Source organism: Punica granatum, chromosome 7, assembly GCF_007655135.1.
Source record: "Punica granatum isolate Tunisia-2019 chromosome 7, ASM765513v2, whole genome shotgun sequence".
In the NCBI taxonomy this organism is placed as follows: Eukaryota; Viridiplantae; Streptophyta; class Magnoliopsida; order Myrtales; family Lythraceae; genus Punica; species Punica granatum.
Genome location: NC_045133.1, coordinates 25,758,160 through 25,773,135, shown reverse-complemented (window position 1 = coordinate 25,773,135; position 14,976 = coordinate 25,758,160). Strand labels below are relative to the sequence as shown.

Genomic DNA, 14,976 nt, shown 5'->3' with positions numbered 1-14,976 from the left:
CTTTCTCTGAGTTATTTTCTGACCATTCTTCGGGTTCAGAGCCACAAAGAGCCGAGGGGGGTGATTCAGAAAAGTTGAAGCGAAAAATTCAATTTTTATGTCCATCCAACACATAAAACAAAAAGAAATTTGTCTAACCCAAGAACAAATATTTCTTTATGAATTCATTGAACTAACTTTAATTGAACATTTAATCTTTTGAAGCACTGACACTGCCCAATATCTTATGTTCCCCTCTAGTCTTGCCCTCTCAGATCCAACCCACAGCTTCAGATTCCCCACAATCTCTCTCTCTCTCTCTCTCTCATTGATTTGCAGCAAAAAGGGTTCTTCTTCATCTACTTCTCCTTCCTCCTCTTTAATGGCCATTAAAGAAATGGATGGGGATAAAGCTTGATGATGATGATGATTAAGGAAGGAGCTGTCCGGTAATCTGTCTGCATGATTTGATGGGGTTCTTTGCGTTTTTATTAATGGAAGGAAACCTCCGTTGACAGGTTTTTCCTCAGTGTAATGATTGTTTTAGGTTCAAAAGAGCCTGAAAGTGACCACCTTTTTAACTGTAATCTCCTGTTTCTTAGCTCAATCCCCCTTCCCCTCCTGTTAATAACTCTAACCACTGTTGTGGTCAAAATGTTCCTTTCAGGGCCAGATGGAAGGAAAAAACAAGTCTTTTTGATTGATTACTGACTGTTTAAGAGAGAGAAAGACAGAGGAAGAAGAGGCCCACCTGAGATAGAGAGAGTTGATAGAATCACATGCAGATTTGAATCTTCACTTTTGCATTCATCCCCTTCTTCCCTGTGGCAGAGTCTCCTCTGGTGAACCGTCGAGAAAAATTGGTCCTTTTTCTCTGAATGTGATGTGAAGAAGAACAAGAAGAAGAAGAAGAAGTTGGAGAGGTACTGAGATCTGTTGGATAGAGGAAAGCTTTGAGACAGCTCCCATGGAGGAGAAGGAAAGCAGCAGAGCTGCCCCAGAGGCAATTGTGATTTCCTCTGGCCTGACCATAAAGATTGCAAATCTGTCCACTTCCAGCAAGAAGAAGAACCCAACAGTGGCGGCGGCAGGCAGCGCTGTCTCCACGGTGGAGCCATCACCATACAACTCGCCTTCCTTAATCTCTCCACCGTCCTCGGCCTTTGTCTCGGCCTTGCAGTCTCCTTACATCTCTCCCCGGGCCCTCACCCCGAAAACCGAAGATGAGGAAGAGCGCGAAGGAGGAGAAGCAGCTCAGTTGCCCTGCGATGAGCGCCCGAAGGGCGCAGGCTCGTCGTCCGGCCACTCCGATGACCTCCCCAGCAGCTCCTACACTCCTCCCTCGGACCAGTACGAGTTCTCGGACGACCCGAACGACGAAAAGCTCAAGTTCCTGCCGTACGTGCCGGTCCAGGTCCCCGTCACGGACCCCACGGGGGCCCCGCCGAGGATTTCCTTCTCATTCCCGGTCCCACGGGTCTCATTCACAAAAGGGCCGGGCCCAGTCTCCCCCGCACCAGCCGCCGCCGCGAATGCCAAACTTCGGAGCTGTGATGTCTTCGTCGGGTTCCACGGGCAGAGCCCAAATCTCGTCCGGTTCTGCAAATGGCTGAAGTCGGAGCTTGAGCTTCAGGGCATTGCATGCTTCGTTGCGGATAGGACAAAGTACTCCGATGCGCAGAGCCATGAGATTGCAGACCGCGTCATCTGCTCGGTTACCTTCGGCATTGTTGTTCTTGCCAATTCCAGCTTTCTCAACCCTCTTAGCATGGAGGAGGTTAAGTTCTTCACTCAGAAAAAGAACTTGGTTCCAATCTTCTTCGACACCGGAGCTTCGGAGATCCTCAGCCTTCTTAGCTGTTCCTCTGCCGATAAGGACACGAAGGAGGCCATAGAGAGGTCGGTTAAGTGTAATGAGTTCAAAGTTGAAGCTAATGAGGGCAACTGGAGGAGCTGCATTGCGCGGGCTGCAAGAATTTTGAGGTCAAAGCTTGGGCGAACAAGCGTTGCAGAGAAGGATGTAGTTGAAGCCTTTGAGGAGATCCCTTTTCCGAGGAATCGGTACTTCATAGGGAGAGAGAGGGAAATGATGGAGATCGAGGCGGCGCTGTTTGGGTGCGGGGAAGGCATCGAACAAGAACCGGCGGCCCCTGGTACCAGAGGAGAGGCAAGTGGGCAGTCGGAGGGCTTAGCGGACGAGGAGAGCGAGAGTTTCACAACCTCCCGTGGCAGCAGATTCATCAACCTTGAGGTGGGCAGCAGCAAATGTAAAGAACCAAAGCTCGAGGCCTGGGTCGAGCCGGTCTTAGGGAGGAATTCCTTCAAGAGGTCATCCAAGTCCAAGAAATCGAGAATAGGCAGTGGCGTGCTTTGCATAAACGGAGTCCCCGGGGTAGGGAAGACAGAGCTCGCCTTAGAATTCGCACACCGGTTCTCCCAGAGGTACAAGATGGTGTTGTGGGTTGGAGGAGAAGCTCGGTACTTTCGGCAGAATATTTTGAATCTTTCGGTTAATTTGGGATTGGATGTTAGTGCCGATCTGGAGAAGGAAAGAGGGCGGATCAGAAGCTTCGACGAGCAGGAGATGGAGGCATTCAAGCGGGTCAAGAGAGAGCTCTTTAGGGACATGCCGTATCTGATCATCATAGACAACCTCGAGACCGAGAAGGAGTGGTGGGAAGGGAAGGATTTGCACGATCTGATCCCCCGGAATACTGGTGGGTCACACGTGATCATAACGACGCGGCTCACTAAGGTGATGACCTTCGATATATTGCCGGTCCCGCCTCTTCCCGTGTCCGATTTGATGGTCCTGATGAGGGGAAGGAGGATGAGGGAATACCCCGCAGGAGAGGTGGAAGTACTTCAGAAATTTGCTGAGAAATTGGGCAGGGTGAGCTTCGGGATGTGGGTTGTCGGGTCCATGCTCTCGGAGCTAGGGATATCCCCATCTGCTCTCTACGAGGAAGTGAACCGTGTCCCTCTGGAGGACGAGCTCACTAACCATCATTCCTCCATGGGCTTGAACGACGAGCAGTTCTGCAAGAATAACCCGTTCCTGATGAAAGTCCTGAGCTTCTGCTTCAATGTGTTGCAGCAAGTGAGCGGGCGGAGGAACCTTGTCACACTGAAAATGCTGCTTGCTGGAGCTTGGTTCGCTCCAGCGCCCGTTCCAGCGACTCTGCTCGCCGCAGCAGCAAAGAGTGTGCCTGAGACTGGGAACCAGTTTGAAAAGTGGTCGAAGATGCTTGGTTTAAGCTGCTGCTTGGCCCCGAAAGCTTGGAAGACCGAGGAGGACTCGGCAATCCTCCTAGTGAAGCTCGGGCTTGCACGCAGATCGAACCGGGGCCAGGGCTACTGCGTCCAATTTCACCCAATCACTCAGCTCTTTGCAAGGAGAAAGGACAGTTCTCCTCCTTCAGCGTCTTCCTCGCTTGGGGCGAAGGCAATGGTTCAGGCAGTTAGGAGAATGGGCAACCCTGTCCAGAACTCAGACCACCTCTGGGCCTCTGCATTCCTTGTCTTCGGGTTCAAGTCAGAGCCGCCATTGGTCCAGCTCAAGCCCATTGATGCGGTATTGTACATCAAGAGAACGGCCCTGCCCCTCGCGATAAAGGCGTTCACGACCTTCTCAAGGTGCAACTCTGCGCTTGAACTATTAAAGGTCTGCACAAACGTGCTCGAGGAGGTGGAGAAGTCGTTCGTGTCCCAGATACAGGACTGGTGCCATGGGTCGCTGTGCTGGAAGAAGTCACTGCAGGGCGCGAGCACTCGCTGGAGGGTGGACGAGTACGTGTGGCAGGACGTGACCCTGCTCAAGGCAACGCTTCTTGAGACGAGGGCGAAACTGCTACTAAGGGGAGGGCACTTCGACAGCGGGGAGGAGCTCTGCAGGACCTGCATCAGCATCAGGACCGTGATGCTCGGGCATAACCATGCCCAGACATTGGCTGCTCAGGAAACTCTCGCAAAGCTCGTGAGGATGAGAAGCAAAATATGACGACGACGACGACGAAGCTCGCTGTCAGCAACTCAGCAATCGGGTTTAGTTGTTGGCTGAGCAAAGTTTTGCTGTACAATGTAATTGAGGTTCTTCGAGTTTTGTTTTAGATTTAGATCATAGTATGGTTTATTTCTCTAAAGAGCTCCATTGCCTTCTAACAGCACAGCAGAGCAGTTAGTTGTTCCCAGTTCTCGTTTTGCATTAAAAACGAAAAACAAAAGAAGAGTAACATTTCCCGGTTACCGTTTTCCCGTATCGGAAGACCGGGAAAATAAGCAGAAAAATGAATCGGATGCACTCCATATGGTGCCTTACGGTCCGGCACTTACCTATTCTATTTCTTCATCGTTTTCTATGTTTTGGTAAAATGGAAGACAGAGAAAACATTTCTCGATTTTCCATGGGAAAATAGGAAACAAGGTGAAAAACGTTGTGCCGGGACAGCATTCTTATCGGCGGCATTAAAAAGAGACTTGTAATGATATCCGTTCGCACTGATAGTAGCCCCACGGTAACGTGAATCATGGCCCATTCCCTGTGTAATTAGCATACTGCCCTGCATCCAATTCAGCAAGGACCACCTTGAAAGGCTAAACATCCTGGGTGGGTCACCGATAGTGAAGTAGTACTGCCGCCTGAGAACGACTGCTCCTCGAAGGGAATCGGAGAGCCGTCCGCATTCCCTGTAAAAGAAACAGTTCTAAGAACATGGAAGAACAGGAAAATGAGGCAGCTGAAAACAGCAGGAGAAGTCCATAACAGACAGTTGAGCTTTCGGGAGATGGGAGATTTCTTCCCTCAAATAAATGCTTGGAAGGCCCCATGAATATGAAGACAAAAGCTCCATAACCATGTGGCAGCAGCAATAATAATGGTTGGTGGTAGAAAATTGAAGAGAAGACGCCAACAAGCCCTTTGCTACGTTCCCCTGTTCTCAGATTTATATATTTATAGGAGTGGGCCTCACCTAGGTTCGTATCGATTATTATGCACATTCGGGATACCATGCCCGCACACCCTGTACTGTTGGATCACCCGGTTTTCTCTGTCTCGGAAGCTATCCGATGGCAGGGTAGGGCACGGGGATGGCAAGTTGAGGGCATCGCATAGTTTTCCTGAAAGTTTGATAAAGAAAAACAAGATTCATAGGATTCAGGACATGACATTAAACAGCACTGTGACAAGACAGTACTACTGGTCTGTAGGGCTAAAAGGTCTAGAAAGAAGCAAAAAGAAAAATCTCAATTTGTCCATCATTCCATTCTAGTAATCCTAGTACCATTTCCATTCTATCCCAGAACCGTATCGGACAGTCCCTAGCATTGGATGTTTTGCAATTCGTCATCGTTCAGGCATTGTTCGGTCCTTGGACAGTCAGGGAGGATGCTGTTCAATCGGATAGTGAGATCAGCCGAGCTTCTCTCACATCAAATATTTGCAGGTTCCTACAGAACATTGGGTCCTTCATAAAACGTAGCATGTCGAACTGAAAAGCACCGGTACAGTACTTGGTGCCTTAAGAAATCCCTACCCAACCATGTCTACTGGCTCTAGCATGAAAATGCAACCGCTACTAAACTTTCCCTTCCTTTTGTGCAGAATGAAAAATGAATGACCCAGATCTAAGTGGTTAGTCTTTCGAGGCAATCGGAAATTTCTCGAGTTGCCGCAGACATACTTCAAGTCCTATCTCGGTCATGAACCACTCACCAGCTGCCAGTCGTTTAGCCATATCCCAAGACATTAAGCAAAATCCCAAGACGAAGACTTCCAAGAACTGACTCTATCAATTAACACGATAAAAACTTTGGAGTCCATACAGTAAAGCAGCAACAGAGCATCCAACATCTCTAAATAGCTTCTGTGGGAGAAATTGCAGTTGTTTTCCTCTCCTCCATAGTAGCTGCCGCAGGCAAGAAAGAGGAAACCTATGAATACGGAGCAGGGTCACATATACTGATTGCTCCATCTCGAGACTATGCATGTTCTATTATGTAAAGAAGAGCAGGGTCATTGTTCAGAAGGGCTTCCCATCCTCCTGTGGCGGCGGTTGCTCCCACGTCCGCATGAAACCTACAAGAGAAAACAGTCGAAAAGCATATATTGTCAGCAGATCAGAAATACGAATGCGGGGATAAACGTCGTCAAGGCCCGACAAAGAAACCGTTGATGTACAAGAATACTATTATGTACAAGGGAATACTTCATAAAATAGTATTTGGATTATCAGGCATTCCACGGCTTCTAAGATCAAAGCTTTAGCTCCATCTACCTCTAGCTCTTCAAAAAGGAATTTGGTACTGCCTCTTGATTGCTTAAATTTCCAAATCAGACTACTCTGAAAGGTGAAAAGAAAATCTGCAGTCACTTCACCATCATCAACTTATCGTAGCATCCTCTTCATACACCAATAAAACTCTCTAATTCTCTACCACATGAAAACTAAGATCTCAGCAACATTTCTATCTTGTCCTATTTTCTTTCTTAAGTTTATCAAAGGGCAGCATATTTGACTTGATCTAGACCGTAGTTCAGATTTTGATGCTCAAGTGTATTTAAACCCGCAGCGAGGAACTACTGAACTGCATCATCAAGTGCTTTTACTGGAATTTATACTTTTAGCATGAACATCACAACTGATCTGACATGCAACTCATACTTCAAGCAAGCAACAGAGACGACAGGAAAAGTCAATACTAGGAACAGGCAAAATATTTTTGAAACTTATTACTTACTTAAGAATGGTATTTCGCCCAATGACATGTATATCGAGTCATCATCTCCCAGAGGACCCTGATACAATTATAAAGAAACTACAATCACTAATATATAAATTTAAAGCAGAAGACGTGGAATACTGACAAGATGATAAACTATTGCAACTATTATTAGAATGATCCCAAATTGACTGCCAGAATTCCCATAATAACAGGGTACATCTAAGAAAACATCATTTTCCACAATAAATACATTAAAGTCCAAAAATCAATAAAAATAGCAGTACAGTCTATTTGGTTATGGGTGCGTGCAAAATTTACAATGATCTGAAGCAAATGAAAAGAACAATATTTTTTGGCTCTAGAAAACAATCGGAACGTTCCACTAATCATTTTTTTTAATTATAAAAAATGGGGGAAAAGACACGAATCACAAGATGGCATTGAATCATAAAACACTTTATGTAGCGGAATCTAGCCCCTTTTTCCTTCACGTTTCAAGCCCGGAATTGCGAAAACTGAACAACTGTGTAGAGCCAAAATACCAGGTTTCTGATCTTCCATTCCCTTTTCTTGAAAGGAGGAAAACAGGCAAAAGGAATGTCAAGAAAAAGTGAAACCCGAGAGAAACAAGAAATTGCACCAGTGGATAGAACCCGATAGACAAGGCTTTTAGTATTATAATTTTCTTTATTTTGGAAGAGGGGGCATACATAAAAAGGTATGTCAAATTGCAATTTAGCAAATGACTTCAAATGTGTTTCTAAACATGTAAATGGAGAAAGAAAGCTGTTTTTCATTAATGCAACTCACCGCTCCACCATTGAGGCCCATGTTGTCTAGAGGATTTATCTCCTCAGGCACCGATGAACAGCCAGAAAATTCATTTGCCAGCAGCTCAGATATCATGAGCCCATATCCATCCTGATTATCGGGAATATCAGTGGCATTCTGCACGGGGTTTGTGGAGAACCCATCCAAGCCGGTGAATGCAACATCTGGCCTGTACATATTACAGCTAAACACTATGAGTAAATGAAGCAAATAAAAACAAATTAACCACAACCTTTGATAAAATTCTTGTGGCCTAAATAACAAGAATCCAATCCACGAAAGATTCTTTGCCGAGACCTGGTCTGGGAAAGATTCGACCTTCATCCCATAATAGTAAAGATGGGAACTAGCAATTGAAAATTTCGTTTAAGCATGTTTACAGGAATATCTTTTATTTTAGAATGGGTCTATACTAAAACTTTTCCGTCCAAACAAAATTGCTAGAGCACTTACTTTCTCTCGGTGATGTCGAATTCCCTGTCTTCTGGAGCAGAGTCTTCATCCAAGTTGATCACTTCAATTGCCTGATCAGTGTCATCCACCTTCTTAGCAGGCTGAGAAGACATGCTAGAGTTACTAATCGAGAGGTCAATGTCGACTGGCCCTACTTCCTTCTTGAAATCTGTCACTGGTGGGAACATGAAGATCGGATCTCTGTCGCGGGTTTCATTCGCATCAGAAGTTTCCATGAGATTGAGGTCACAGATCTTAAATGAGCTAGGGAAGAGCTGCTTCTCCTGTGCAAATGATTCCTCACCGATTTCAGACATCTGAGGGTTATTCTTTGTGCTCTCTTGGTGTTGCTCAACAACCATAATTGGTTTCTCATCAGTCGTGGGCCCGCCTGCAACCTCAGCATCCATCGAAGGGAGCCATTCTCTAAGTCTTTTAATGTCCTCATTGGTATTACTTTCTTCAATCACCCGTTTCTCGCCTCTCTTCTCGCTCACTTCCTGATTGTCGTCAAGCATCAAAGATCTATCCACTGGATTGACTACCTCAGCAGCCTGAAGAGTCCCCACTTCAGAGATTTCAAGCTCAAGGCCTCTTGTTTCACCAACATTTTTTATGGAACTATCAACTGCCTTATCTTCCATCAAGACCTCAGACACCTGAGAAGTACTGGCATCACAATTTTTCTCCTCTTCGCTCACCCTCGCGCCCCTCACAGATCGGGTTTTTGTGGGCATGTTGGCAAATTTGCAGAGACTCTGTAAATCAGTTACTGAGAGCTTCTCTGAGGGCTTGTTCTCAAGCAACTCCTCAGAAATGATCTCTTTCCTAGTTTCTCCATCACTAGGGTCATCTTTGTCCTTCATTTCATCAGTATTTTCCTTCGGGATACTCAACTCATCGTTCTTATTCAGGGGCTCACCTCCTCCTCCTCCTCCTCCTCCTCCTCCTGCTCCATCAGTCTCATCTCGGACTTCCTTCTCGGAAACAGAAGAGGTTGCTTTTGATTCGTGCTCTTTAGTTTCAGATTCTTGAACTCCACCGCTTTCTTCATTCTTCATCACTTCATTACTTGACTTCTGCATCAAATTGCCGTCATTTTTGGTAACAGACTGCTCCTCTCGGTTCCCTGAATTGTATTCACGATCAGCATCTATACTGGGTGACCCCCTACGCCGATCAGACCATGAGCTGCTCCTTCCATATTCGCGGCCCCACTCGGAGTTATATCCCCTAAATGATCCTCCTCTCCTCTTCCCCTTTGTGTTGTTTCTAAATCCTGCAGGCCCATACTCATCAGAATACCTTCTCCTGCTTGGTCCCCCATCACTTCCCGAATCCCCCGATCTGCCAAGAGAAGATCCTCGGCCCTCAACTGGAAATTGCATGTTATGACCAGCATCCCCTTCTTGAGACCTGAACTCCTGCGGCTCCTTGAAATTACCATTCTGCCACTTCCCTAAGAGTGCGCCAGACGGCAACATCCCCTGATACACCAAGTACTCAGCTGCAAGCCTACCGGCCTCCATGAATAAATCAGCTTTTCTAAGAGGAGCCGCCACAGGATGCTGTGGTGGCCGCGGTGGTGGCGAGGGGTGGAATGGTTTTGGTTGGCTATAGCTCCGGCCGAAGCTCCGATTGAAGCTCCGATATTCTGAGTTGTAAAAGTTATGACCTCTCCCCGAAGATTCTGGGGATATCCGAGAGGCCATGCCTATCCCCATTGGGTTAGACCTATACCCGTTTCCGGGACTCCGGTGCCTCGGGTGCATAATAGACTTCAGACTACAATAAAAACAACGAAAAAAATTCTGACTTGCAGCAAATAAACGCAAGAACTCCTATGCCTACACAACTGTTAACTTCCACCACTGTCCATTAAAAACTAATTACATCTAAATTTGCTGAGCAGAGGTCTATCTAAACCCTCCAAGAAACCGAACCCTGATATACCCAGTTACCTTGTAAGACTATACAGAGGTTCTTCTTCAGCAAAATTGTGTATTCCTCAGGTTACAGACACAATTCTTTAATCTGTATCCAGAACCAACCAAGATGCACCAGAAATGGAAAGCAGCAGCATCAATCGGGCATACAAGAACCCTCCAATTCCTCAGTTTACAGACAGAGTTCAGTATCAAGAACGGGCCAAGATCACCAAGCGGTGACGAGCCGAATAGATCTAAAAGCTCAGCTCAGAGCCGCAGAATCACTATCACAGCCCTAACCTTCAATCGAGGGCCAAAGGGACGTACCCTCCAGCTGAAGAGTAAAGAGGTCTAGGGTTTCAGATGAGCAAAACCCACATCAGAGATCACCCCATAGAAGTTCGTTCCTTCCTCCTACCTCCATTTCCTCGCATTCAAAGGGGGGCCCTTTACCAGTCAAATTCTTGAAAAACAAACATATACCGGGCGAGAACCTCGCCACAGAGCTGATCCGACCAATCCCGGCGTATACGTACAGGTATACGTACATACAACAGAGCATACAAAGGGGGGATTTTTACATCAGCCCGGAGGCCGACAACATTAATTCCTTATCTTACTTCTGTTGTTGTTCTCACGGAGATGAGAACCGAAGCAAAAAAAGGTTCTGGTTTTTATTTTCTTCTCTCTCTCTCTTCTTTTTTTTTTTTTTTTTTGCCCTTTCGGTGGGTAATTTTGATTTCTTGCAATGCTTCACACGTGAGGAATAAGGTTGATAAGTCACGCGCCAATGGAATTTCCATTTTCCCGCAATTGCAATGATTTTTATGGTAAATGAAATGAAATCACAACATAACGAGAATAAATTACAATAATAGGAAAATTATTAATAAAAATAAATATTTCGTAATGAAGTGAGGGAAGAAATTCTTGCGAGAGTGGACATAGTAGGTGGGATATTCCTCCTTAAATGCGGTTTTATTAATTTGATTAAGAATTGGTTGATAAACGACTTTGTTAAGGAGTCTTAAACCGATTTATCGGGTCGTAGTTTTTCTCGAAAATAATTGATTATTAAGACGTGCTGTTAGTATCCAATTCAAATAAGGAATGCAATGGACATGACTTATGTTAAGCTTGATTTCGGAGATATCGATGGAAAGTTCTCAAATGAACTTGACTATATTGTACGTTTTATTCGTTTGCTGATAAACGTTGCTCGTTTGGCTTTTTTCTTTTGCATGTTTTATCATGGGTCGAGCGTTTTGGTCACATCATCAAGTTATCCTATTACTGAAAGAAATTTATTATTTTCATAAAGCAGCTTTAGGATAATCATTTTTATTTATTTATTTATTTTTCAAATAATAGAGACCAGACGGATTTAGATCAACCATTAAACACGGTTGATGGCCAATTTATGGGCCCCAAGAGTATTTAAAACAAAATGTTTATATTGTCGTTGGTAGAAGCGTGATCACTTGTAAATACGACTAAATTTTGACTATAAACACGCGAAAAATGATTTTTCTTTTCAAAACACTTTATTGAAAAAGATTGAAACAAAAATTGATACCTCGCATTTCTTTACGGGATGCGTCCTACTAAGAGATTGACCCAAAGAGATATATTAAGAAATTAGAGGTAGGTCCATTGGAATAGATGGATTCCTAACATCTCCACTTAATTCTGCTTCCATTCATGCCACTTATTAAAAAGATTACTTCCATTTATGCTTGGGCATTCTTTTGAAGTGTCACTTCCTTCTCTTCAATTACAACCCATTAATTGCCTTTTCCCCCAACTTATTAAAAAAAAAAAATCTTCTTACATACAAATTTCTGGCCATAAATCACAATCCATTTATATGGTAGCAAATATGTGTACCATAGCTGGTCTAAGACATTCATGCCAAGTAACCATCCTATACATTGATGTAAACATAAAAAAAAATCACGAAACATATCTCGAGTAGTTAGTCTGCCAAAAGGTACATTCACTCGATTGTTAATGAGAAGATACATGATAGTTGGGATTTTAACAAGATCATAACAATGAGGGTATTTTTCTTTATAACTCGTGGTAGAAATTAAGAGAAATGCAGCTAAATATTGCATTTTCCTCTTGAAAAAAGAATTCAAGAAAAATGATCGCATCCGAAAAAAAAAGAAGCATATATTTTCTTTTAAATATTTTGTAGGAAGCCCAAACCCGGGACATCAAATTAGAATGGAGCTCATCATTGGACAAGCCCATTCTCGGGTGCAGCCCAACAAAGCCCATTTTGTTGCCCCCCTTAGCCCACATCACCTTCATTTATTTTTCTTCTTTTTGTTGAATTAAGGGACCGACAGCCAGAACATAAACTAAACACTAAACTAAACTATGCAAAAGCCCAATGATATCGCCAGACAGTAGGCCTTGGATGCTTTCCGGTGGTGAAGTGACGTGATGAAGTCCCCAGTGAACTCGAGCGATTTCTGAGCGGGTCGATCAGCACAAACATTGCATTCTCCGTAAACACGAGCTACAAAAACAGTCCAATCAAACTAAGAAGCAATCGGAAGGAAAAAGAACTAGCAAAGATAAGTGCGAAGTAACGTTAATTTATTACGTGACCAACAGTCACTTCAGTCCTTCCATGAGGGAAGTCGAGCGACCAAGACAGGCGGCTAGCTCAAGGCCATCCTTGAGTTGAGGCCCCATAAGCTGGTAGAGGTTCCCACATTGTGAGCGAAGCTAAATATCCGTTTATATATATATATAAACGAAGCACAAACTCAAGTCTTACGCCGTCACATCATAAAGAATAAGAAACGGAACTCTCTTATTTTGCCACATCATCACTTGTGTATTAAGGAAATTTTTATATTATTTTACCAATAAAATACTCTCGTATAAATTATTCTGATTGAATATATTCATCATATTTTCTTATTTAATTATATAGTAGATTATATAAATTACATCCACACATAAGTCAATGGAATATATTCATATATAGTAAAATATAATGATTATATCCATATATAATCTAACATAAAATATACATCGCCAAATAGATATTATATATAATGGAATATACCCAATAAAGGGTTATAATATAGATAAATATGCATGACGTTTATAATATAGATATAGATCCTGTTTACATGTATATAGATTATAATAAATATATTGTAATGTACACATACCGTTTACATTATATACATGCATACATATATAGTGCGTGGATCTTTTAAAGCATAACAATAATCTGGAGCGCAACGTGAGTAAGTAAAGGTAACTCCGATCTCTTCTATTAAGTAAGGGGTTTATACATCGTCAATAAAAAGCTTTGAAGTATCACCCAATAAATGCTGAGGTAAATCAGCACTCTTGCTGGAATTTTCACAGTCTGAAATTGCTTTATTTTTATTATATTTTATATATGTATTTTTCCTATATATGTAATTCGAAAATTTTGTGTTCTGGAGACAATGGAAAAGTTAAAACTGTAACTAGCCTAACCCACATAATAAATATTGAGCTATTACTCTTTGAGTATAATTTTTACTTAATTTTTTGAAATTAACCAGTAATTTATATTCATGATGCAATTTTTAAAATTTCATGTTAAAAATTGATATTTTATGGATATAAAATATGTTCAATAAACTAATTTAGATAAATTATTACATCCTTCGCATTCTTTCTTTGAAATTACCTCTTCATTGAAAATATGTAAGACAATACAATCTTTCAACTTCTACTGGCACCAAAGTGTACACCAATTTACAAATTTTGGAAACTGAACAACTATTGGAAAGGCAATGTATTATATAGGAAACAAATAATTTTTATCATTGAGGATTTGCTCTCCAATTATTATTTGATTTATTTCCGTTAATTATTTCCTTTCAATTGGATGGTTTAATTAGTAATATTATCAAAATATTAGTATGCCCTACATATGATCCCTCTCACACAATACGACCATTAGACATATATATATATATATATATATATATATGATAAATAACTTGAAAAATTCCAAGGCGATGGATTTATATTAGGACTAATCATATTGCATAAAAAAAAAGTATATCCGGAATCTATCAATTATGGTAGAGTCAGGGTAACTCCAATTGAAAATGGGGTATGGTCCGTGTAGTAATTTAAGGGACCGTTGAAAATAGGTACCGGTTCTGATTCCAATATAGAGGGTACACACAGAACCGGTACTCATAACCTATTTTTTTTCTGAAAAAAATATTTTATATTTACATTATCCTCTATGTGCGATGTAGTAGCTACATAATCCAAATGAGAGCTTATTGCTTTGTCTACTAAGAAGAATTTCATAATTATTTTTTTGTTAAATAGCTACATAATCTTTTAGTTGCATATTTGCCTTGTCTATTACATAATCAAAAGGAGAGTTACATACTCATTTTGTTCTGTTGATGGATGTGATCTGATTAATCTATGTCGACATTTATTTGTTTTACATGATTGTGAATGAGATCTTTTCAATGATAGTTGTTTATTTCGTTTATTGTGCTTGAAGAGAAAAAAAAAATTATAGGTTCCAATATGGTATCCGGAACCTGTAATATAATTCGAGTTCCGGTTTCAAGTTCCAACATGATAGGATCCGGTTCTAAAATCTTGAAACATGTCCCATACAGAGTATGGTTCTCATATCGTGAAAAAAAAAGTACGTAGACCCGCACGCCACTATCACTTCCTACACATTCTATGATTTCTTCTCCTTGATTATGTCATTTTATATAATATATTCATAATATATATTAGAAGATTTTCTAATATATAATATTCTAAATAAGTTGCCTAATAATATAACAATATCTATATATAACAAATATATATTTATTTAAAGGGATATATCTTCTAATTAATACATATTCCTTTTTAATTCCTCTCACATTACATATTATGACATTTTGTTTGGATATATATATATATATATATATATTTACACACACACTTAAATATCTTTGATTTCTTAAACTCTTAAATATCGTTCTTATACATCTTAGATTTCTTTGCCATAATTATA

At 41.9% G+C, this 14,976-nt stretch overlaps 2 protein-coding genes across 5 annotated transcripts; one reads left to right on the top strand and one right to left on the bottom strand.

The window, feature by feature from the left end:
• Positions 1-289: 289 nt before the first annotated feature.
• Positions 290-4,165, top strand: LOC116212906. 2 transcript variants are annotated; one of them, XM_031547649.1, is made up of 2 exons: positions 290-428; positions 647-4,165. In XM_031547649.1, exon 2 carries the CDS (start codon positions 947-949, stop codon positions 3,977-3,979), a length of 3,033 nt encoding a protein of 1,010 aa, XP_031403509.1. In that variant the 5' UTR covers positions 290-428; positions 647-946; the 3' UTR covers positions 3,980-4,165. The 2 variants fall into 2 exon arrangements, with proteins under 2 accessions (XP_031403509.1, XP_031403507.1); XM_031547647.1 differs by having other exon boundaries at positions 388-562.
• Positions 4,166-5,445: 1,280 nt separating this feature from the next.
• Positions 5,446-10,606, bottom strand: LOC116212907 (uncharacterized protein At4g26450). Of its 3 annotated transcripts, none has more exons than XR_004157964.1 (5): positions 7,987-10,606; positions 7,513-7,702; positions 6,718-6,775; positions 6,186-6,320; positions 5,446-6,055 (listed from the first exon to the last, which is right to left on the bottom strand). XR_004157964.1 is itself a non-coding variant. In XM_031547650.1 (4 exons), exons 1-4 carry the CDS (start codon positions 9,756-9,758, stop codon positions 6,000-6,002), a joined length of 2,076 nt encoding a protein of 691 aa, XP_031403510.1. In that variant the 5' UTR covers positions 9,759-10,604; the 3' UTR covers positions 5,446-5,999. The 3 variants fall into 3 exon arrangements, 1 of the variants encoding a protein (XP_031403510.1); XR_004157963.1 differs by having other exon boundaries at positions 6,255-6,320; XM_031547650.1 differs by lacking the exon at positions 6,186-6,320 and having other exon boundaries at positions 7,987-10,604.
• Between the last annotated feature and the right edge of the window lie 4,370 nt (positions 10,607-14,976).

What these genes read in the sequence shown, in the direction of transcription:
- LOC116212906 (XM_031547649.1), top strand. Translation starts at nt 947, where the DNA reads ATGGAGGAGAAGGAAAGCAGCAGAGCTGCCCCAGAGGCAATTGTGATT.
- LOC116212907 (XM_031547650.1), bottom strand. Translation starts at nt 9,758, where the DNA reads ATGCACCCGAGGCACCGGAGTCCCGGAAACGGGTATAGGTCTAACCCA. An exon ending in TTCGACATCACCGAGAGAAA is followed by an intron (nt 7,703 to 7,986) that starts GTAAGTGCTCTA and finishes TAATATGTACAG; the next exon opens with GCCAGATGTTGCATTCACCG. An exon ending in TGGGCCTCAATGGTGGAGCG is followed by an intron (nt 6,776 to 7,512) that starts GTGAGTTGCATT and finishes TAATTGTATCAG; the next exon opens with GGTCCTCTGGGAGATGATGA.